The following is a 25579-nucleotide window of genomic DNA, read 5'->3' on the forward strand; positions in this document are numbered from 1 at the left end:
CTGTGCTCCATAGGGTTTTCAATGAAGGATTTTTTGGCAGTAGATCACCAGGCCTTTCTTCTGAGGCATGTCTGAGTGGACTTGACCTTCTACCCTTTCGGTTAGCAGCCGAGTGCGTTAACTGCTTGCGTCACCCAGGAACTCTGTAAAAGGATCATTTATACGAAATATCTAGAACAGGCAAATTCATGGGGACAGAGGCATAAGGCAGGTTAGTGGTTACCAGGTGCTGGGGGAGGGGAGGACAGTATCATTTCCTCCTGAATCTCTTGCACCCTCCTGGCTACCCTTGGCTTCGTCACTGATTCTCTGTCCACGGCCGCACACTAGTCTAGCTGCTGTCATAGTATAGTTACATGTGATAAAATCAGCTGGCCTTGAGTAGAGCGGACTACCTTCCATAATATAATCTAATGTAATTACCCTACGAGTAATGTCATGTCATGACCATCTGCGAAATCTGGTGTAATGTACCCAATCAATCAGTTGAGGTCATACCAGTGTAGGGTGGATCCTAAACCTAACCACATCTGCGTTATAAAAAAGACCAGAATAGACACAGAGAAGCACACACAGGGGAACACAGACACTATGTGAGGGTCACCTACAAGCCAAGGAACGCCAATGATCGCCAGCAGACATCAGAACTAGGAGACAGGCTCACAGGAGGAATCGACATGGCTGAGACTCGTATTTGAACCTTTAGCCTCTAGAACTATGAGACAAGAAACTTCCGCTCTCTAAAGCACCACTTGTGGTATTTCTGTTATAGAAGCCTGTGAAGCTAGGACAGCAAGCACTTGTCTTCCGCTACTCCGATGTCCCACAATAAACTACTTCTCTCCACTCTCACCGTGGGAGCAGAGGAGATCCTGGCTTTGCTGTGCCGGTCACCCACCTCATAGGGCTCCTTTGTGGCCCTGCACTTTTCTATCTGGTAGAGTTGGGTCTTGTAGCAGACACTGTCCTGGATGTCGGATTTCTGCCAGAGAAGAAAATAAAAAACATGGCTTAATTCTCAGGAAATAAGAATGTCCATTCTGCAGTCATTAATTTTTAAACAAAAAGCCATGTGTGATAAGTCTGAGGAAGTCCTCCAGTCTCAAGGTCCAGTAAGTCTGGGCCTTTTGGGAATTTGACTTCTGTTCCGCATTTTTCTCCCATTCTATCCGGGTCCATCTTCCATGGCCCTGACCAAATGACCGGTTACGGTCGTTGGGCACCATCTACTTCTTCTGGTCTCAGAGTAGATGAGGTAGAGGGTTTTCAGTAGCTGATTTATCAGAAGGAGATCATCAGGCCTTTCCACTGAGGCTCCGCTGGGTGGACTCCAACCTCCGGCCTTTATGTTAGCGGCTGAGTGTGTTAACTCTTTGTACTACCCAGGGAGTCCTTTATGGCCACAGAAGTACCCAAAGCCTACAACATGGGGAACCCAAAGAACTCAGAGGTAGCAAAACCAAAAGGGTAACGGAGAAGCTAAAGTGAAAAGAGCTTGAATAATTCACAATTCTGCACAGGGTTTACGTCTACGGGAGATATTTGAAAAACACCTCAGATAAAAGGTGCTACCTGAGAAGTAGGTTTTGCTACTATTTTATTCCACATTCAGGAAACGCAATCTCACACGAGGTTAAATTAACAGCTCAGGATCAAGTATCAGCAGCTGGGAAACACTTTGAGTGGAACAGTGCTTTTTTTTTCCCAGAAAGAGCACAAGAACCCACCACGAGGCCCCCTTACCCCAGACAGATAGCGTTCCAATTTCTTGTTCAGGAGGAAGTAGATGGCGAGGATGTGGCAGGCGCGGTTGGAGAGCACAGTGTTGATCACATCACTGTTCTTGAAGCCCAGCTTCTCTGTCATGTGCAGCACCACGCTCGGGCTCAGATCCTCCAGGTGGATCCTGCACAGAGGTGGGGAGAACCCATCACTTCTCCACCTTCACGGGGAGGCTCCAGGGCCTCCTAATGCACACAAATACAGCAGCACAGCTGGCCCACACAGGCCTCCTGTGGACAATCAGTGCCATCCATCCATCCTTCCACCCATCCACCCACACACCCACCCATCCACCCATCATCTATGCACATCCATCCATCTATCCATTCGTCCATCCATCATCCATCCATCCACGCACCCACCCACCCATCTATCCACTCATCTGTCCAGCCACACACCCACCCATCCATCCATCCATCACCTATCCACATCCAGCCATTCATCTACTCATTCATCCACCCACCTATCCATCCATCCATCTACCCACCCACCCATCACCCATCTATCACCTATCCACATCCATCTATCCATCATCTATCTACCTTCCCACCCACCCATCCACATCCATCCATTCATTTGACTTTTCATTATGAAAAACTTCACAGAAAAGTGAAGGGAAACGGTATAATTACTTTATGCATACCCATCACGTGGGGCTCTGGTGGTACAGTAGTTAAAGCACTTGGCTGTTAACCAAAAGGTCGGTGATTTGAACCCACCAGGGGCTCCACAGGAGAAAGTTGTGGCAGTCTGCTCCTGTAAAGATTTCAGCCTTGGGAACCTATGGGTTTGTTCTACTCTGTCCTATAGCGTTGCTATGAGTTAGAATCAACTTGACGGCAGTGGGTTTATACCCATCATCTGGATTTAGCAATTGTTAACACCTTGCTACCACCACTGTCTGCCAGTCTGTTGTACTGCGGCGGCTTGCGTGTTGCTGTGATGCTGGAAGATATGCCACCAGTATTTCAAACACCAGTAGGGTCACTCACAGTGAAGAGATTTCAGTGGAACTTCTAGACTAAGAAGAAAGGCCTGGCAATCAACTTCTGAAAATTACCCAATGAAAACCCTGTGGATCACAACAAACCATTGTCTGACTCGCCTGCTATGGACACATCATCAGAAAGGATCAATTACTAGCAGGGGACCTTGTGTTTGGTGAAGAGGGTCACCGCAGGCGAAGGAGACCCTCAGTGAGACAGGCTGGCACAGGAGCCGCAACGATGGACTCAAACATGCCAGCCGTGGTGGGGATGATGCAGGACCAACAACATTTCGCTCTGTCGCTGTGAGTCAGTCAACTCGATGGCAGCTATTGATCTCTGTCTAACACTTTGCCACACTTGCCTCATCTATTTTTTTTTTTTTTTTGCTAAAGTGATTTAAATTTCAGCTATCATGACATCTCACTCCTAAACACTTTCATATGCATCTTTAAAATCTATCCACATCTCCTACGGAACCACTAGACCATCAATGCACCCAACATTTCAATAACCCCTTAAACCCGTTGCTGTCGAGTAGATTCCAACTCAGAGTGACCATGCAGGACAGAGTAGAACTGCCTCATAAGGTTTCCAAGGCTGTAATCTTTATGAAAGCAGACTGCAGATGGTGGGTTCAAACCTCCGACCTTCGTTAGCAGCCAGGTGCTTAACCACTACACCACCAGGTTTCCTTAATAACCTCTTAATATTATCTAGTATCCTGACTACATTCCTATTTCCCCAGTCGATTCCCAAATTTCTTTACAATTAGACGTTCTTGTCCCAAAATGTACTTGTTGGCTGCGGGTGGAGCCCACCCTTCACCTGGTCTTTGGGGTGGGAAACGAGGGTACTCAGTTGTCAGGCCCCACTTTGCATCAATGAATGCTATGTGCACAGAAGTTCACACATGGGGTGTCTGGGCCTTGGCTGTGAAGTGGGGTGCTCTCCGGGGAAGACAGTTCGGTGTTTCTGCCCAGGACTATTGTGAAGATAAAGTCCTTAGGACAAAGTGCCCAAACAATGCCAGGCATTCATTCATTCAACAAGCCCCCGCCAGGGGTATATTCCAGTGGGGAAAAGGAAACCTGTTTAGTCCTCTTGAGAGTTCTATGAGCAGGTACTACTGTAATCCCCATTTTATAGATGAAGAAGCTGAGGCACAGCGGTCAGGTGATCTGTCCAGGGTCCCACAGGCAGGAAGTAGCAGCACCAGAACTCAAACCCAGGTCTGGCTCAGAGTCTAGATGCTAAATCTCTACGCTCACGGCCTCTCAAATAAAGACACGCAGAACCACCAAATAGATGCTCTGGACAACAAGAATGTGGGGTGAGGGTACAAGGAGTGTGTGTGTGTGTGTGTGTGTGTGTGAGATCAGACAGAACATTCTAGATCCCTTAAGTGTCCTGTTCCCGTCAAGTTGATCTCGACTCATGGAGGCTCTGTAGGACAGAGTAGAACTGCCCCATAGGGTTTCCAAGGAGTGCCTGGTGGATTCTCAAACCGCCAACCTTTTGGTCAGCAGCCATAGCTCTCAACCACTGCATCCCCAGGGCTCGGATCCCTTAAGAGACACTGGTAAAGCCCTCTGTAAGCAGAAGACAAGCAGCTTGCTGGAGGGCACTGTGGTCTTACCACATAGTCCCAAGACATTATTCCTGGAACCTCAGAACTATGACCAAAAACCAAACCCACTGCTGAGTCGATTCTGACTCAGAGCAACCCCATAGGGTTTCCAAGGCTGTAATCTCTATGGAAGCAGACTGCCACATCTTTCTCCCACGGAGTTGCTGGTAGTTTTGAACCGCTGACCTTTCGGTTAGCAGCTGAGGGCTTTAACCACCACGCCACCAGGGCTCCTTTCAGAACCATAAGGCTCTGAGAAATCCCACAGTACAACCGAGAACTGCAGAGTCAAGGAAATTAACACATCAAGTTTGCACACCAGGTGGCAGACGCCAAGAACAGACCCCCTTCCACCACTCCTCCATGTAGCCCCCTCCTGCTCTCCCTCCCCCCAGGATTTCCCAACTTCTGTTCAAAGAAAACCTGCCCGATGAAGTCTGCCTTCCTCATGCCTGTCTGCCACAATCTCACAATTTCTAGATAATCAGTGTCATGGATTGAATTGTAACCCCCCAAAATATGTGTACCAATTTGGCTAGGCCATGATTCTCAATACTGTGTGATTGTCATTTGATGTGATTTTCCTGTGTGTTGTAAATCCTATCTCTATGATGTTAAGGAGGTGGAATTAGTGGCAGTTATGTTAATGAGGCAGGACTCAATCTATGGGATTGGATTGTGTCTTGAGTCTATGTCTTTTGAGATATAAAAGAGAGAAGTGAGCAGAGAGATGGGGGACCTCATCCCACCAAGAAAGCAGCAGAAAAGAGACTGACTTAGGATACAACCTCATCTTGTAGATTAAGTCCTGCCTCATTAATATAACTGCTTGTAATCCTGCCTCATTAACCTCACAGAGGTAGGATTCATAACACATACGATAATCACATCAGATGACAAAATGGTGGGCAATCACACAATACTGGGAATCATGGACTAACCAAGTTAACACACATTTTGGGGGGACATAATTCAATCCATAACACCACCTAACTAGTTACATGTCCAACTTTATCGTCTGATCAAATCCAAATGTGTAAATTACCGGTCTGGCAAAACCAGTTGTATTAAGTTTGCTAGGGCTGTTGTAACAAAGTACCATAGTAGGGGGCTTCAAACGACAGGAATTTATTCTCAGTTCTAGAGTCTGGGCGTCTGAAATCAAGGTGTCAGCAGGGCCATGCACTCTATGAAGGTTCTGGAGGCAGATCCTTCCTTGCCTCTTCCCAGCGTCCGATGTTTGCCAGCACTCCTTGGCGTTCTTGGCTTGCGGATGCATCACTCCAATCTCTGCCTATCTTCACGTGGCCGCCTTCCCTCCGTATCTGTGTCTCTCCTCTTTTATAAGGACACCATTCGTTTTGGACTAGGGTCCAGTCTACTCTAGTATGACCTCATGTTAACTGATAACAGCTTCAAAAACCCTATTTCCAAACAAGGTCACAGTCACAGGTACCAGAAGGTTATAACATCAAAGTATCTTTTATAGAGACACAATTCAACCCATGAAACCAGTACAGAATGCCTGGATTTAAAAGTTCTCATCTACAAAAGCCTGTCTACAACTTGCAGAGAAGTTACAAAAGGAGATGCTTCGTCATGTTGCTTCCCGAATGAAGATGCGCCGACATGCAGGGGCACCGTGTTTCTAATCCCAGCTCCACTTCCTTCAATAGCCGCTGCCTTGAGTGGATTGATTATGCTCATTTAGACGGTGATTACATTAGCTTAATGACTCATCTACTGCCACGATGCCCCCAGCTTTAACAGGAAGAACCTGTGCACTGCTCTCTAGTTTGAGCATCCCAATGAGGCATGGCCCTTCAGCTCCACTCTCCAGCTCACATTGGGGTAATATTTCTGGTGCCTGTTTCAGACACTGGGCCAAATTGAGCTGGTGTTGGAAAACAGCAATCTATTTCCAGGTTCCCTTGGTAACCTGAGTAATCTAGATTTTGTTTAAATTACCTCCCGTGAGCCAAATGCTAGAATTCTAGATGGCAAACCAACGGCCCCACCTCCTCTATGGCAAGTATAAATTTGGTCCAGTAGTGTGGATGAAGAGCCCAGGAATGTCCCCCTGAGCTCCCTAGGTTCCTCTAGAACTTCCTCTCTGAGACAAAAGCCCTGCCTGCCCACCTCGTCAGGAGGATTCAGTGCAGAAAGGCCAAGGGGGTGGTCTGACAGTGGAGAGGAGCAATTTTCCCAGGCTCTGCCTGTTTCTGGCAGGAGGTCATTGGTGGAGCATGCACACACACACAGACATCAACTAACAGACACACACAGGCACAAACACACCCTCACACACACACACACACCCACACACTCACACACACACAGACATAAACTAACAGACACACACACACACAGGCACAAACATGCCCTCACAGACACCTACACACACACACACACACGCATACACAAAGACACACAGACACAAAGACAGACACACACAAATACACATTCGGAGACACACAGACACATACACAGACACAAACTCACAGACACACATGCACACACAGATACACACTCACAGACACACACATATTAGGGATCCAGTTCGTCTATTTGGTACCTTTGTGTGAATTAGAAAGAGGGTCCCATAGAACAGGGACCCTGTGGAACGAAACTCAAATTCTTAAAAAGCCCAGACTTACTGAACCAGCTGAGACTGACTAGAAGACTCCCGAGACTATCGCCCTGAAATACCGTTTTAAACCTTGAACTGAAACTACCCCCTGAGGTCACCTATAAGCTAAATAACAGATCAGTTCATAAAATAAAGAATATCTCCTGTGAGTACTACGCTCCTTTAAAAGATCTGTATGAGGCCAAATGGTGGACAATCACTCTAAAGCAAAGCTGAGAAGGGAAGGGGGCAGGGAAACTAGATTACTGGAAATGGAACAACCAGAACAGAAATAACGAGAATGCTGACACTCTGTGGAAAACATAACCAAATGTCACTGAACAACCTGTGCAGAAATGGTTAAATGGGAACCAATTTGCTGGGTAAACTTTCACAGAAAACACAATAAAATATTACTCAAAAAAAAAGAAAGAGGCGTCCCTCTGGAGGATGGGGCCTCTCGGGAGCAGGCCTGCCCCTCTGTGGAGCCATACGGGGAGCATACACACACAACCACACAGGACAGCCCTGCCTCCAGTGCCTCACATGGACACACAGGGGCTTGTCTGTGGGTGTGTAGGTGCGAGGCGGTAAAAACAGCAAAGAGAAAACGTGGCTTTTTCCTGAATCTTGTGCAGCTTCCTGCCCGGCAATACCCAGGGCCCATACAGCAGGCCCCGCCTTCCGTGAGGAGTCCCTCTGTGCAATGAGTTACCTGTTGGGGTAGGTGACGTGACATGGCACTTTGCCCGTGTAATTCTCATTAAGCCAGCGATTCGCCAGTGCTTGCTGAATATTCGGCCTCTTCACGGGATCTGGTTCCAGGAGGGAGCGCAGGAAGGTGATGGCTCCTGTGAAGACAATGGCAAAGGGACGCCCATGTCACCAGCTGGAAACAGAACACCTGCCTGCCTGTCCCATGCTCACCCCAGCCACTGCTGCGCAATCTGTTCTCTGAGTCTTTGGACAAGCTCAGTAATTCATTGAGCCTGGATCCAGCCCCACCGCCCTCCAGGCACGTGAAGTTTTTGAGCCCCGTTTCTTTCTCGCTCTTAAAAAAAAAAGAGGCGCCAGAAGTCCAAAGATGCTTGCTTAAGGTGTACAACCGGCACGTGGTCAAGCAAAAACTGGCTCAGGACTCCCTGTGCCTGTACTTCTCAACGCAGCCTGCAGTCTTTCTTCTTGTTTAGAAGTCAGCCAGAGAAATGGGTGTTCTATGTACAGGCTCGAGCAGATAAAAGAAAATAAAACAGAAAGTGCTTATGCTCAAGGCAGAGTCTGAGCACTCAGAAAGCAACCAGAAGGGTGAAAAAACAAACCAAACCAAATCCACTGGCCTCAATTTGATTCCCGCTCATAGTGACCCTGTAGGACAGAGTAGAACTGCCCCATGGGATTTCCAAAGAGCAGCAGGTGGATTCCAACTGCCAACCTTTTGGTGAGCAGCCAAGCTCTTAACCACTGTGCCACCAGGCTCCAGAAGGGTAAAAGGCACTCTAAGTTAGACCTTCAATGAGGACCAGGCAGCATTTAATCTGTTGTGTCAGGGGCTGGCTCAACGGCAGCCAACAACAGCTTGGTCTTGACCGTGTGCCAAGCAGAGTCTCAAGGGGCCTGGGAGGTCCTGCTTTTGGGTCCTTTCTTTTAAAGCCATCTTGGTGGCTGCCAACTTTTTCCCAAACTCCATGGACTGATGATGGAGCACCAAGACTGAGGCTCACACCCACTTAGCCAAATAGACCAGGCCCCACGACACCAGAGAGCACCCCATGACACCAGAGAGCTGCCCCCATGATGCCAGAGAGCTGCAAGTTTTTATTAAAGTGTTAAGTCAACTCCGTATAGTGAGTGACTCGAGTTTTAAAATTCTAGTTCGTGTAGAAAGTTCTGGCAAGTGCCACACTGTGAACCCATGGCCTGATGGGCCCCCTCCTTTCGTGCTCTCCCATAAAACAAAGGTGCTGCTAGGGTGAAATGCATGCAATGAAGTGTGCCCTAATTCTTCTGCCAGCCGAGGTTCACTGCAGTCACATCAGATCCGCTGAGCATGGGGCGCGAGGAAAGGAAACGAGAAACAGTTGACAAAAATACGAAAGCCCTATAACCCCTTTCCTCCCACCTCCAGCAAAGGAATCTTCCAAATGTCCTAGTTGTTTCATTAAGCAAACCTTCTCTAAGCTCACGTTGTCTGTCCAAGCACTGGGGATATGAAGCCAGTTCATCTCTAAGTAGAATATCTGCATCTTTTAAGATTAAGCTGCTGTAACAAAAAATACCACAAGCGGGTGGCTTTAAAGAACAGAATCTAGTTCATTGCAGCTCAGGAGGCCAGAATACCGAATTCAGGGCATGTCTGTAGGAGAAGGGACTTCCCTATCTATTTCAGCTTCTAGTTTATTGTTGTTAGGTATTGTCGAGTTGGTTCCAACTCATAGCAACCCTACAACGGAACAAAACACTGCCTGGTCCTGCACCATCCTCACAATCATTGTTATGCTTGAGCCCAGTATTGCAGCCATTGTGTCAATCCATCTCATTGAGGGTCTTCTTTTTTGCTGACCCTCCACTTTACCAAGTGTGATGTCCTTCTCCAGGGACTGATCCCTCCTGATAACATGTCCAAAGTACATGAGATGAAGTCTCCCCATCCTGACGTCTAAGGAGCATTCTGGCCATACTTCTTCCAAGACAGGCTTGTTTGTTTTTCTGGCAGTCCATGGGATATTCAATATTGTTCGCCAACACCACAATTCCAAGATGTCAATTCTTCTTCAGACTTCCTTATTCACTGTTCAGCTTTCGCATGCACTGGGGTGACTGAATATATCATGATGGCTTGGGTCAGGTGCACGTTAGTCTTCAAAGTCCCATCTTCCAGTAGCTGGCAGCAATGCTTGGCACTCCTGGGCCTGTAGCTGCATCGGCTGTGTGTTTCTGTCTCCACGCGGTGTCTTCTCCCCCCATGTGTGTCTCTGTGTCTATTCTCTTTTTTATAAGGCTCCTCTCAGAACAGATTAGGTTTTCGGCCTGCCCTACTCTGATAATGACCTCATTAACACAACAAAAAACTCCTATTTCCAAATAGGATCATATTTATAGGCACTGTGGTTAGGACTTCAACATAACTTTTTGGAGGACACAATTCCATCCATAACAGATTATAACAATGAAGACAATTGCCCAACATAGGCAAAATATGTTTATAACATGAGCCAAGGTCACGGGCTATGAAATTGTTCAGCATGCACACAAGTGAACAAAGAATGACAGAGATCGCTTCAAAACAAAGACAATCTGTCTTGCTATAGCTCTAAGCCCACAAAGTGGCATATCTTCCTTCCACATTCCTTATCTGACGGAGCACTGTCACGACGCTGTCACGATATAAGAAATGGTCTTTTACTCAGCTTTGTGCATGATATCCGACTTCCAACATACAAGACAACAGACCCTAAGAAAATTCACCTTAATTCTCCTGGTCCCAAACTTTTCTCTCCTGCTCTGTAAAGCTATTTTTCAGTTTTCTAAGATAATCTTCCTTTTGAGGAAAGGTCATAAACATTCTCCCTTTCTCACGGACTTCAGCTGTCATTTTAATGTTGTCCTTTAAAGAACAGGGGTGGGGGTGCTTTTCTGTTACCCAGATTTTGCAGAAATGCTGCCATCAAAGGAGGTGCCAGGTGTGATGCTGGAATGGACCCAAGAGAAACAGCCCTGGCTACTCATGCCGCCAGGTACCTTCCCAGGGCGGGTGCCTTAGCTTCCTAGGGCTGCTGTCACAAAATATCACAAAATGGTGGCTTTAAAGAACAGAAATTTATTTTCTCACAGTGCGATGGTTCATTTTGTCAACTCAGCTTGGCTATGGTTCCCAGTGGTTTGCCCAACCACTAGACTAGCTGCTGTCCCATAATGTAACCTAACTGAAAGCCCTCTTTCAAGTATTAAAAAGCAAAGATGTCACTTTGACGACTAAGGTTCACCTTAACCAAGCCATTGTATTTTCAATCGCATCATGTGCATGTGAAAGCTGGACCACGAATAAGAAAGACCGAAGAATTGACACCTTTGAATTATGCTGTTGTCGAAGAGTATTGAATAGCCCACGGACTGCCAGAAGAATGGAGAAATCTGTCCTGGAGGAAGTACAGCCTGAATACTCCTTAGAAGCCAGGATGGCCAAGACTTCATCTCATGTATTTTGGACGTATTATCAGGAATAACCAGTCCCTGGAGCAGGACATCATATTTGGTAAAGTAGAGGGTCATTGAAAAAGAAGAAGACCCCCAATGAGATGGATTGACACAGTGGCTGCAACAATGGGCTCAAGCATAACAATGATTTTGACGATGGTGCAGGACCGGGCAGTGTTTCGTTCTGTTGTACACAGGGTCACTATGAGTTGGAACCAACTCGAAGGCACCTACCAACAACAATGTAACCTAATATGTAATGCAACCACCTTCCATGATGTAACCAAATGTAATATGATCAATCAATCAGTTGAAAGGGAGTGTCTTAGGGTGTGGTCTTCTTCCAGATTATAAATCGGTATATGGCAGAATTGGACCCCTTTCTCATCTCTGCATTCTACCTGTTTCCTGACCCACAGATCTTGGGACACAAGCCTGCAGGAGTCTCCAGCCTGCGGCCTCATCTGTGGATTTTGGACTTCCCGGCCCCCACAATCCCTTGAAGTAAATCTTTATGTTTATGTGTGTATATAAACATACGTGTGTGTGTGCATGTGTATATACATACACACACATGCACACACATATATGTACATTTTTGGAGCCCTGGTGGCACAGCGGTTAAGAGCTCAGCTGCTAACCAAAAGGCCGGCAGTTCAAATCTACCAGCTGCTCCTTGGAAACCCTGCGTGGCAGTTCTACCCTGCCCTCTATATAACCTACACATATGTCGCTTGTTCAGTTTTTCTAGAGAATCCTGAGACACATAGGGCTGAAGGTTAGGAGTCCAAACTCAGGGTGTCGGCAGGGCCCTGCTTTCTCTGAATGCGCTAGCGAAAGATCCTTGTTTCTTTCAGCTTCCGCAGCCCCAGGCGTCTCTCGGCATTCCCTGGCTTACAGTTGTATTTCCACAAGGTGCCTTCCTCCTGTCTGTGACTCTGTTTCCGTGTCTGCCCTTCTCTTTTAAAACATCGTTCATAATGGGTGAGGATTAGGGCCTACCCACTTCAGTATCACCTCCTTAACTGATAAGATCTACAAAGAAAAGCCCTATTTCCCCAAACAAGGTCACGTTCACCATTGCAGGGGTCAGACAGAGCCTCAACATCCTGGACACAGTGCAGTCAACGACTGTGAGCAGATGTGCAGACCCCAGTCCTGAAGCACCTCTAACACCCTAAGTCTTATACTTGTGTCTCAAACTGTCCATATGTGCTTCAGTGGTGTGCAAAAGCAAACAGAACTCAGAAAGAAAAAAGAGATTCCTCTTTTTGGAAACTCTATCTCCCTTCTCTCAATTCCCTGAGCACTGCAAGAGTCATCTGGGTGGTTATTTTACCTCATGGATGCTTAACCAGGGACACAGTCAAAGGAAAAAGATGTGGGCTTACTAAATCAGAGTGGGGGGAGCGAGAGCCTACTGAGAGAAGGATATCTGAGACATCTCTGTCACTTAGCCTCAAAGGACCTGAGCCAACACCCAGGCTACTGTCAGGGTTTTTCTAAGGACGATTAACAGAACAGCTAAGGACAAACCGGATGTGCATTTTGGTTCTATTTTCATAACCAAGCACTCGGCATCTTTACAAACTGCTGATGGGCACACGTGATTTTAGTTCAAATCTCTACTGACAAATTTTATTTCTTTGGGTGTTGCAAACATCGCATTACTCTCCAAAGAGAACTCTAAACACACTCTAAGAGTTCTCTTTTGAAATAGGAGGCAGGGTCTGGAAAATCTCTGCCTCAAAGCAAAACGGATGAGAACAGCCCCATCTAGTCTACTTCCCCTGGTGGGGAAATGTTTAAGCACTCGGCTGCTAACCAAAAGGTTGGTAGTTTGAAGCCACCCAGTGACTCCAAGGGAAAAGGACCTGGTGATCTGCCCTCGTAAAGATTAAACCAAAAAAAAAAACCACTGCCATGGAGTCAATTTCGACTCATAGCGATCCTATAGGGCAGGGTAGAGCTGCCCCATAGAGTTTCCAAGGAGCGCCTAGTGGATTTGAACTGCCCACTTTTTGGTTAGCAGCTGTAGCACTTAACCACTACGCCACCGGGGTAAAGATCACAGCCCAGGAAACCTTATGGGGGCAGTTCTACTCTGTCACCTGGGGTGGCTGAGCTGAAAATCGACTCTACGGCACCTGACAACGACACCCCCCTGCCTCCCAGGTCCTGGAAAGCCAGGTATGGCCCCACGTCACCCTGCACTCCTGATTGCTATCACTCAGGGTCCTCACTCAGGCCTGGAGGGTCTCCATGAGCCATGTGGTTTGGTCCCCATCATGATCAACACAACATAGGGTGTGCATTCCTCCCACCCAAAGCTCACTGCCCTCCATGAGTCATCTGCTTCTCAATGTCTGGACTGTGTGTGGGCACACTGACGCTGTGCCAATGGAACAGGCTGCAGGAAGCTGACACGCCATCAGACCCTTCGTGTTCATGTAGCACACTGGATGCCAGTGGACACCCGTCCCCACCCCTGCTCCTTCCTTGTCATTCCCAGGCTAATGCAGCCACAGAATTATTTGACAGTCAAGTGCTATGGATTAAATTGTGTGCCACGATATTGTGGTGGAGTCCCTGGGGCAAACGGTTGTCGAGTTCGGCTGCTAACCGAAAGGCTGGAGGTTCAAGCCTACTCAGAGGCACCTCAGAAGAAACGTCTGGCGACCTACTTCTGAATAAATTAGTCATCGAAAACCCCGTGGAGCACAGTCCTACTCTGACACAAATGCAGTCACCATGAGTAGGGTGAATTAACCAGCAGGCATGGTATGGCACCAGCTCGCACTGAACAAAGTATGTATGGGCTTAATTGTGCCAATCTGTGGTGAGCAGTTTCACACGGGTTTCACCACATCTTTGACCCAGTAGGGGACAGCTAAAATTGTGCACTGCAGGTTGGTGGGAAGGCACAATTGGACCGGTGCATACCTTTTTTTGGGTAATCCGGCCCTGGCCATGAGTTAGAATTGACTCGACGGCCACTGTGGTGGAAACCTATGGATGTAATCCCGTTTGGAAATAAGGTTTTCTTTGTTACATTAATTAGATCATACCCACGTAGGGTGGGTCCTAAACCTAATCATTTCTGAGTGTTAGAAAGAGCAGATTAGACATAGTATACACACACACAGAGGATGACAGAGGCTGTCTGAGGGTTGTCTACAAACCAAGGAACCAGAATGCTCAGGGCTACTGACACGGCCGAGACCGTGGTGTGGACTTCAAGCCTCCAGAACTGCAAGAAAGTAATTTTCTATTCTTTAAAGCCACTCGCTTGTGGTACTTCTGTTACAGCAGCACCAGGTAACTGAGAAATCGAGCATTCTCAGAAGTTTTGATCAGCATCGGCTCAGCCCTCACAAATGCGAACACGTCACCCTCAGCTTCACATCTCCTGATCTGGGGTGACTGTTTGGGATGTATGATAAATACTAACACGGAGGCGTCATGATGAAAAGGTAAGATGTCTGAACGATTTATAAACCATAAGGCATTCACTACTGTATGATATACAAGTACCAAGTGGCAGAAAGAGAAGCTGTCTAGAAGAAAGAACTGAAAAGGCCCCCAAAAGCTTACGTTTTCAAAACACTGTCAATTCTCAGAATGTGTGGCTTCTGTATTTGCAAATTCGCCTACTTGCTAAAGTGTATTTGTAACCCCAAAATCAGTACTCTGGGCACCTTTGCAATCCCTCACAGATACTCACAGAATGGTGGAAAATTCTCGTCACCTGACGTGTGTGTTCCCAGCTGAGGTGGAACAGGGTGACGCTCTGCCTTCTGGCTTCAGCTCTCATGTTGGAAACAAACGTCCTTTGTGCCATCCATTTAGGGACACATTTTTTGTGTTTTTTTTTGTTGGTGGTGATGATTTTTCTACTTAGAACGTCCCCCAAGCATATGCTGAAGTGCTATCTGGTACTCTTAAGCACAAGAAGGCTGAGATGTGCCTTATGGAGAAGATACACGCATTAGATAAGCTTCATTCAGGCGGGAGTTACAGTGCTGTTGGCTGTGAGTTCAATGTTAACAACTGAGCAATGTATATTCAACAAGGTGCTCCTCTAAAGAAACACAAGTAAAACAAGGTTATGTATTGACTGGTTGATGAAAATGTGTAACCAGAGGATCACAGAAACCTCACCTTGAATTTCTTCATGGAGCCATGGTTCAGTATTTACTGATTCAGTGTAGGCAGGGGCTTTATAGAACATTAACTACTGTGAATAATGAGAATCAACTGTATGTGGTAGAAACAAGGGCAATGCTTCGGAAACCTGCACTGCGGGCTCACAAGGTCAATGACGCTCTATTTTTTTCCAACTCAAATTTGGTGAAAACCCTTTTGTTATGGATTGAATTGTATCCCTCCCCCAAAACGTGTGTCGGCTTGGCTAGGCCATGATTCCCAGTACTGTGTGATTGTCCACCATTTTGTCATCTGATGTGATTTTCCTATGTGTCCTAAATCCTACCTCTATGATGTTAATGAGGCAGGATTAGAGGCAGTTATGTCAATGACGCAGGATCTACAAGATTAGGTTGTGTTTTAAATCAATCTCTTTTGAGATATAAAAGAGAAAAGCCAGCAGAGAGACATGGGGACCTCATACCACCAAGAAAGCAGCGCCAGGCACAGAGCACGTCCTGTGGACTGAGAAGCTCCTAGACCAGGGGAAGAGTCATGGCAAAGACCTTCCCCAGAGCTGACAGAGAGAAAAAGCCTTCCTCTACAGCTGGCACTCTGAATTTGGACTTCTAGCCTCCTAGAATGTGACAGAATAAATTCGTTTGTTAAAACCATCCACTTGTGGTGTTTCTGTTACAGCAGCACTAGATAACCAAGATACCTTCTAAATTCATATAAAACAAAAGAGTGAAGACGTGAAGAACTCATTACAAATATGAGTGAATTCTATCACTGATGAATCATCAAACTAATAAAGATGCATGTCAGTGAGGCAGTTAATAAAACTGGCATATTTTCAATTTGGATTGACATTACACAAAACACAAGGACAATGGATATTTATGCAAGAGCGTCAGTAAATATCCCCAAATCTGGGAGGCTTTCTGATGCTAGATAATAAACCAAGAAAAAGGAGGGAGGCACACAGTAGAGCAGGAAAACCCAGGTTCGGGGGTCAAGGAGACATAAATTCAAAACCAGAGAAGCTACCTCATTTCTCTAAGACTCAGTTTCTTCACTGGTAAATTGGGAATAACAATACAAGAAGGGCTGTTTCGAGAAGAAGAGATAATATCAAAAGCACCTACAAGCACCTACACAGGGTCATTCAATAAGTGTCAACTACTCTTGTTACTGGCAAACTACTATTCTCAGATGTAATCAGATGGTATCATAAATAAAGGTGGGCTAGGCTCGTTGGCCACCTCCCATCTGTCAGTTTGTCATACTGTGGTGGCTTGCATGCCGCTGTGATGCTGGAAGCTATGCCACCAGTATTTCAAATACCATCAGGTTTCAGTGGAGCTTGTACACTAAGACTAGGTGGCCAGGTGATCTACTTCCAAAAATCAGCCAATGAAACCTCATGGTTCACAACAAGACATTGTCCAACTTGCTTGCTTTGGACACGTCATCAGGGGAAATCAATTAATTGCTGGAGAAGGGCATCCTGTTTGGTGAAGCAGAGGGCCAGTGAGGGCAGGGGAGGCCCTCAGTGGGATGTACTGGCACCATGGCCACAACAGTGGACTTGAACACACTGGCAATTATGAGGATGGTGCAGAACAGGGCAAGGTTTCCTTCTGTCGTACATAAAGGTCACCATGAGCCAAAACAAAATCAACCACAGATGTCTGTCTAACTAGGCTGGTTGGAAGGAAAAGGAGATAAATTTGCTGAGATGCAATGGGTTGGAAAATGGGCGCTGTCAGAAGAGCAGCAGCTGATCTCCAAACCCAAAAGCATTCCCCCATAAACAAGATGAGACGCCTCGGGCTACATCAGCGACTGGCTCACAGCTCTGGGCCCTAGTGTGCCTGGCCATTCCCAACCCTGAGCAGCTGAATGGCTGCAGGCTACCTTTCCAGGCCTCACACGCTGAGTCAACAACACAGCTTCACTGAGCGTCCGATGAGTGCGGGCACCATGCTTGCTACCTAACACAAAGGGTTAAAGTCCTAGTTGAGAGATATCATACATCCCAACAGTTTAAAAAATAAAAGTTCAGATCCCAACTGGAAAATCAGGTATAGAAACACGAAGTGTGCCTGACAGGCGAAGACAACTAAGTCCTGCAGGAACGAGAAGACGTTTAACAAGCACACACAGGTCAAAGCAAAGCTGTCGGCTCAAAGCAGGCACAATGAAATTGATTGAACATTTTTTAATATTTCTGTCTTGGAATTACCTTCAGCCTATTTTTTAATATCTTCAGGATGCAACTTTTTCTCCTCTATAGGTAAACTTATTTAGGTGAAAATATACACAGTCATACACCATTCCAACGATTTCTACATGTACAACTTGGTGAAATTGAGTACATTCTGTGCGTTGTGCAAACATTCTCACTCTCCTTCTCCACATTTGTTCAACCACCATTGACTTAGACTCACTGCCCCTGAGCTTCTCATCTAACCTTCGAGTTGCTATTATCAATTTGATCTCATGTAGACAATTATTTAAAAGAGCACAATGCTCAGTTACAGAAGCTTCCTAGACATATCCAAACAACTCTTGGGATTGATTTACTGGGTCAAAAGGCTTAGGACCATGGTCTCGTTGGACAACTCAATTGGCATAACACAGTTCACAAAGATAATGTGCTCCCTCCAAGTTGGGTGAGTAGTGTTTGGGGTCTTAAAAGTTTGCAAGCGGCCATCTAAGATACAACTATTGGTCTCTACTCGTATGGAGCAAAACAGAATGAAGAAAATCAAAAAGCACAAAGAAGAAACTAGTCCACGGGACTAAAGGACCACAGGAACCACAATCTCTTCAAATCTGAAACCAGAAGGACAAGATGGTGCCCAGCTTCCACTACCAACCGTTCTGACCAGGGACACAATACAAGGTCCCAGACAGAATGGGAGAAAATTGTAGAACGAAACTTGAATTCCTTAAAAAGCCCACACCTACTGGGCTGATAGAGACTAGGGGAACCCCCAAGACTATTGCCCTAAGATACCGTTTGAACTTGGAATTGAAGCTATTTCTGGAGGCCACCTTACAGCCAAATAATAGACTGGCTTACAAAATAAACAGTATCACCTGATTAATGTGCTCCCTTAAACAATTATACTAGACCAAATGGTCAACAGCTACTCATGAGCAAAGAGGAGAAGGCAAGGAGGGGAAGGGAAGCTAGGTCAATGGAAAAAGAACAAAAAGAATGGAAATAAGGAGAATGCTGGCACACTATAACAACTGTTACCACTGCCCTGGAACAATCTGTGTAAAAACTGTTAGAGGGGAGCCTAATTTGCTGTGTAAACTTTCACCTAAAACACAAGAAAATATTATTAAAAAAAAAAGCTCACGATGCTCAAGGTGGATCTCTTGGGGTAAATTTAATTTTCACAATCAAAAACCACTTAGAGCCCTGGCTGCTAAGCCCGGGGTAATATTAAAAAAATAAAATTAAAAAAAAAAAACCTGTTGTCATGGAGTCGATTCCGACTCATAGAGACCCTATAATAGAGTAAAACTGCCCCATAGGGTTTCCAAAGAGCATCTGGTAGATTCGAACTGCCAATCTTTTGGTGAGCAGCCAAACTCTTAACCACTGTGCCACCGGGGCTCTGGGGAGAAATTACAGGGGGTTAAGAACACGGTTCTGCAGAACGACACTGATCTTCCTGTACTATTAACCTGCCTGCCCTTGCCTGAATGCTTCTTATGGATCCAATTGTGTCCCCCCAGAATACGTGTTGAAATCCTAACCCCTACATCTGTGGAGGGGCCCTGGTGGTGAAGTGGTTAAGCGTTTGGCTACAAACCAAAAAGGTCAGCAGTTCGAATCCACCAGCGACTCCTTGGAAACCCTGAGGCAGCTGTACTCTGCCCTGTAGGGTCACTATAAGTCGAAATTGAGTAGATGGCAACGGGTTTTTTTATACTTGTGGATGTAATCCCATTTGAGAATCGGGTTTTCTCTGTTACCTTAACGAGGTCGTATCAGTGTTGGGTGTGTCTTAAATCTAAACACTTTTGAGATCTAAAAAAGTGCAGATTAGGCAGGAAAGCAGGTACATACAATCAGAGGAAAGACAAATGCCAGGAGGAGATCACCAAGGAACACCGAGAAGAATGCTAGAGAAGCTGAGACAGGATTTCCCCCCAGGGCAGACAGGGAAAGCCTTCCCCTAGAGCTGGCACCCTGAATGCAGACGTACAGCCTCCTGAGCTGTGAGACAATGAATCTCTGTTGAAGTCATTTGTGGCATTTCTGTTACTTAAGCACTTAGGAGACTAAGACAATACCCGACCCACCCCAGCAGTGATCAGTGGCTCTGAAGGAGGCCGCTAGACAAATATTTCTGGTTTCCCACCTCCTAGACAGGTGGAAGGTTGGCATGTCCCCAGCCCCTTTAAGTTGGGTGAGGCCAGAGCCGGGTTATCCAATGAGCAAGACACTCACGTTCCCAATCATGCCTTCCCACCAATCTGCAGTAAACAACCTCACCCAAAGCCTAAAACATGCCTGCACTGTAGGCATTTACAGAATAAATGAAGGAATGAATGAATGAATGGACAAGCATTCCACATTGTGCCCTGTGGTGTTTTCACGTTTCGGAAAGCTCTCTGTTAGTAGTTAGGTGCCGTGTGACAGAGGAGAACTGCCCCATCTAGGTCTGTCTCTCACAGAGCCTCTGGGTGGGTTCCAACTGCCAACACTTTGGTTAGCAGCCAAGTGCTTAACTACTCCCCCACCGGGACTCCTTCTCTGAAAGCCGTAAAAGCTAAATATAACAGTTCAGCGACGTTTTACCCATGCTCTGACTCCAAGAGTTAGGGCCCTGAGTACACAAACGACAGAACCCTAACACAGCTCCACGAGTACATCGTACGTCCTTTGCTTCCAGCCTCCAGAGCCTACCTGCCCAGCAAAGGAGAAAGCAGAGGCAGAATGAACTAACTGTATACAGGAGTGCATTCAGCTTGGGTTCCGGTGCGTAAGCACACTTCCATGGCCAGCTTCATGACTGCTCTAGGAACTCAAGGGAAAAACACAAAAGCATAGTAAATTAACAACACTCTATTTTAATCACACACACCACCACCACCCATCTGTCAGTTTGTCGTCCTGCGGTGGCTTGCATGTTGCTGTGATACTAGAAGCTCTGCCACTGGTATTTCAAATACCAGCAAGGTCACGCATGGCGGACAGGTTTCAGTGGAGCTTCCAGACTAAAATGGACTAGGAAGAAAAGCCTGGTGATCTACTTCCAAAAATTAGCCAATGAAAACCCCATGTGTCACAACAGAATAGTGCTTGACAATGAGTCCTCTAAACTGGAAGGCACTCAAAATACACAGTAGTCATAACAATTGCCAACATTTGTGAAGATGGCCTAGAACCACGCAACATTTCATTCTGTTGTACAGAAAGTCTACGTGAGTCACAGCTAACTTGACAGCAAGTAACAACAATAACCACGTATATAACAACTTGAAGGCAGTGGATTACTGTTTTTTTCAAATGCCTCATCTCAGTGAAATTGAATTTATTCTAAGGGATCAAGGCCAAGCTGACGCCAGAAACTTGAAGTGAAAAAAATAAAACTGCACTAATAAGCTGGATCTGAAACCAAACCTTAGTACAAACTGGTAACTGAAATGTGAACTAGCTAAAGCTTGAGAGTATTTCTCAAACACACTTGATGATTCTGCTTAATCAAGTAAACAAACCTAGATACACAGATTTAAAAGCTTTTGAACAGGCTCAAAAACTCGAATAACAAAACAAATCACAGACCCAACTGGAATGAAACTAATATTCCTTTAGAGTGAGCTGATTAAAGATGACATAATGGAAACGTGATTATAAACACTCTTGTCTAAGTCAACATGATATTATGGTGAGTTTTAAACAATCAAGCCTGAGATTATTTTCCAAAAGGAGAATATGCGATCCTTTTGGTCAGTGTGTTTTAGGAGAGCAACATGCAGGAGGAGGAAGGAGGAAGTTAGGGATTCAAAATCATTATGGAAAAGGAAAGGAATCCCAGGCGAGATTGAAGGGAGTGGCTACTTAGAGATGGGAAAGCAAAACACCTCTTGAGACTAATTTTTAACACTTGTTAGCTGCCATTGAGTCAGCCCCTGGCTCATGGCAACCCCATGCACAACAGAATGAAATGCTGCCCTGTCCTACACCATCCCCACATTCGGGTACAGAGCAGACGGTTGCCATCCATGGTGTTTTCATTGGCTGATTTTTGGAAGTAGATTGCCAGACCTTTCTCCCTAGTCCGTCTTAGTCTGCAAGCTCTGCTGAAGCCTGTTCAGTATCAGAGCAACATGCTAGACTCCACTGACAGGCGGTGGCTGCACATGAGGTGTACTGGCCGGGAATCGAACTTGGGTCTCCCGTGTGGAAGGCAAGAATTCTACAGTAAACCACCAGTGCGTCCTTATTTTAACACTTGTTGTTGTTGGTTACTGTCAAACAGGCCCCTGACTCATGGAAGAGTCAGGACACCATTGGTGCAAGACAAATACTGCATCACAAAGGAACCCAGAGTGGTCAAAGTGCAAGTCGTGGGACGCAGAACACAGAGCAGCTGGGCATTACCTGTTGAAAGCTGGGTGGGGAGGGGGTTCATTTCTTTGTCCACCATCTTCTGGTACAAAGCTCTCAGGCTAAAGGGCTCCACTGTGAAAGGCAGAGTCCCAGTCAGCATGGCGTACATGTTCACTCCTCTGAAAAGACAGACATGAAAGATGAGACCAGAGGAGGGCCCGGGGGAGGGGAGACAGAGAGGACACAGGCTCAGCTAAAGCTTCATTACAGTCACTTGGACACCAGCCTTAACAGGCCTTCTCATAGGCATCTTTCTAGAACCCTTGGCACCGCCTTGAAGATCCATAGTGAAAGCTTGGGAGAGAACATTGATTGTGAAGACTTGGACAATGGATCACAGAACCGCGGAGTAGTTTAAAGAGCTGTCTCCTGAGGAAGGGAAACCATTTATCTTCTCTTCAATGGTGAGGTAAGAAGTCAACAGACAGGATGTCTAGGCCAAGTCATATAAAAACACCTGGGAGACGTTAAGAACGTCAAATAAAAGGACTCCTATTTGTACACCAGTGTTGACCACAACACTATTCACAAGAGCCTAAAGGTGAAAACAACCCAAGTGTCCACCAACAGGCGAATGGACAAACGAAATGTGGTACATACATACGATGGAATATTATTCAGGCACTAAGTTTTTTTAAGAGAAATGAAGTTCATGATACCTGGATGAACCTTGGAAACATTACACTGAGTGAAATAAGTCAGACACAAAAGGACAAATATTGCCTGATCCCATTTATATGAAATATCTGGAAGAGGCAAATACATAGAGACCAAAGTTTATTAGGGGCTACCAGGGGCTGGGAGAAGGGGGACATGGGAGCTTCTGTTTAGGGTGATGAAACATTTTTGGAAATAAATAGTGGTAATTATTGCACAGGACTCAGCCCAGGAGGGCAAACAGTTTACATGCTCGGCTGCTAACCAAAAGGTTGGAGGTTCAAGTCCACCGAGAGGTGCCTCAGAAGAAAGGCCTGGTGATCTGTTTTCCAAAGAACCAGCCATTGAAAACCCTACGGGGCATGGCTCTACTCTGACACACATGTTGTCGCCATGAGTCAGAGTCAACTTAAGGGCAGCTGGTTTTAATGACTGCATGACACTGCAGATGTAATGAATGTCACTGAAGCTTACACTTAAAAATGGTTAAAATGGCAAAATTTTGTTTCATATATTTTACCACACTTTAAAAAAAAAAAAAAGTACTCCTGCCATTATGTCATTTTCCAAGTATATATACAAGCTGGAACTGGGAAGAGGTCAAATAAAAAATATAGGAAAAGACTCTAGGCAGGAGTAGAAATAACGGCCTACCCAGTGCACCTGGTTACCGCTCAGCCTGCCTCTTATAAAAAAGTGAGGCTGGGCCCTGCCCTAGAATTCTGCTTTGGCTGCAATCAGAGAAATGGCTTGTGAGGGTCTCCTTTCCACCCTTATTTTTTGTTTTACTGTTTATTCTGAGACTGCAGCCTGGGCCTTGGCCCACCATCTAAGATGCGGCTGAAATGCCTTTTGAAAGGGCTTAACTGCTTATCTCCGAAGCCATCCAGATAACTGCAACATCTTCCTGGAGAATTTTTATTTTCCTGATGTGCAAACCTAATATCATTTTGATGAGATTTCCCGATGGGGATGAAACGCCTGCCTGCCAAGCGGTCTCAAGTGTTCAAAAGAGCCCAAGGGAATATGTTTTAAAGACAGACAATAGGATTTCCAGTCAAAACAGTCAATAAGACTGAATGAAATTAACACCCTCGAGACCCAATCCCATCGAGGCACCTGTGAATCATGGTGCTCCAGGTAACAGCAGGTACAGGCTCATGGGCTCCAACTCGTGCCGGAGCTCCACAGGTTCATGCACCAAGACCTGGTCCCTCTCCATAACTCACAATCCAGCTAGGGAGACAGATACACAAACATTCATGCCACAAATGTGTGCTGGATGGCTCTCTGCCCCAGGCAGTATTTTAAACCCATAAAGCCCAAACCCATTGTCAGCTCATAGTGACCCATAGGACAGAGCAGAACTGCCCCATAGGGTTTCCAAGGAGCAGCTAGTGGATTTGAACCGCTGACCTTTTGGTTAGCAGCCAAGCAGCATCACCAGGGCTCCAGGGAGTTCAGTGGTAGTGAACCATACAAGGACCCGCCATCCTGCAACTTAGAGTTGACTGAGAAGAACCAGAAACAACTAACAAATAACTAAGCACAATCCTTTCATGGGGTGATGAGGACAAAGAAAATGGAAAAATGCTGAACTGCACTTTCTGTGCCCACAAGAAGAGTTAAGAGAGAAAGAAGATTCGTAAATAAGCACAGGAAGAAGGGGGCCCCTGAGACAGTGAAGAGGTACATGTGAGTTTCCTTATGTCTTTGGTTGGCTGTGAGGATGGGAAGCATAAACTGCAAAAACCAAGAAGTGGAGACAAGGCATATGCCAAATCCAATCCAGTTGCCGTGGCGTCGATATCAGCTCATGGCGACCCCATGTGTTTCAGAGTAGAACTGTGCTCCATGGAGTTTTCAACGGCTGTGATCTTTCAAAAGTAGATCCTCTGAGGCATCTCTGGATGGAGTTGAACCTCCAACCTTTTGGTTAATAGCCAAGCTCTTAAGCACCTGCACCACCCAGGGACAAGGCATATACAGAGCCATTTAAGGCAGCATTTCCCTGAGTGTACTTACTGAGTGGAACACATTCTCCAGGACAGGAATAGATGGCTCCATGAATAAGCTTTCCATGGACAAATAACTGGGGAGGGTTCATCTGGCATAAGGGGGTGAAGAAGCTTGGAATTCGGAGCAGGTGACTGTGGTGGTAAACCCAGTACTTGCTACTGATGTCTGAGTGGGAGCAGAGACGTGCAATGCAGAAGGAAGAGCAAATAAATAACAGAGACATCTGAAGAGGAGGTGGGAAGTTTTGAACCTGGGTATCTGACAAGCTGTGGTAATAGTGAAAGAATTGAGGAGGCTGGGGAGGAGAGCCAGTTTGGGGGTGGAGGGAAGGGGTATAACTAGCGGTTATATGTTGGAGCCACCACCAGTCTGTCAGTCAGTTTGTCAGACTGGTGGTGGCTTGTGTGTTGCTATGATCCTGGAAGGTATGCCACTGGTATTTCAAATACCAACAGTCACCCATGGTGGACAGGTTTCAGCAGAGCTTCCAGACTAAGACCAGGAAGAAAGTCCTAGCAATCTGCTTCCAAAAGTCAGACAATGAAGACTCTATGAATCACAACAGGATATGTCTGATATAATGCTGGAAGATGAGTCCTCCAGGTTGGAAGGCACTCAAAATACTGTGGTTGCAACAATGGACTTGAGCACACGAAGATGGAGCAAGACCAGGTAATGTTTCATTCTGTTGTAGGGAACCAACTCGAAAGCAACTAAAAACAACAGCACATGTTTGAGAACCTACCGTGTAATGCTGCCTTTCAGATATGTTTATGGTGGAGCTAAACTGTCCCTGGGAGCCCTGATGGCGCAGTGGCTAAGAGCTCGGCTGTTCAGCAGTTCAAATCCACCAGCCTCGTCACTGGCTGACTTCCAGAGGTGACAAAAATCTC

The 25579-nt window shown here is 46.1% G+C and overlaps 1 protein-coding gene across 1 annotated transcript in view; it reads right to left on the reverse strand.

Moving 5' to 3' along the window:
• Window positions 1-25579, reverse strand: part of HUNK (hormonally up-regulated Neu-associated kinase) — a 127109-nt gene that overhangs the window by 14415 nt on the left and 87115 nt on the right. The window contains exons 5-8 of the mRNA XM_049857976.1: window positions 22002-22129; window positions 7743-7878; window positions 1744-1906; window positions 899-982 (exon numbers count right to left, since the gene is read on the reverse strand). Coding sequence (XP_049713933.1) covers window positions 899-982; window positions 1744-1906; window positions 7743-7878; window positions 22002-22129 — 511 coding nt within the window. The remainder of the gene's footprint in view (window positions 1-898; window positions 983-1743; window positions 1907-7742; window positions 7879-22001; window positions 22130-25579) is intronic.

This window comes from Elephas maximus, chromosome 18, assembly GCF_024166365.1.
Source record: "Elephas maximus indicus isolate mEleMax1 chromosome 18, mEleMax1 primary haplotype, whole genome shotgun sequence".
Taxonomy (NCBI): domain Eukaryota; kingdom Metazoa; phylum Chordata; class Mammalia; order Proboscidea; family Elephantidae; genus Elephas; species Elephas maximus.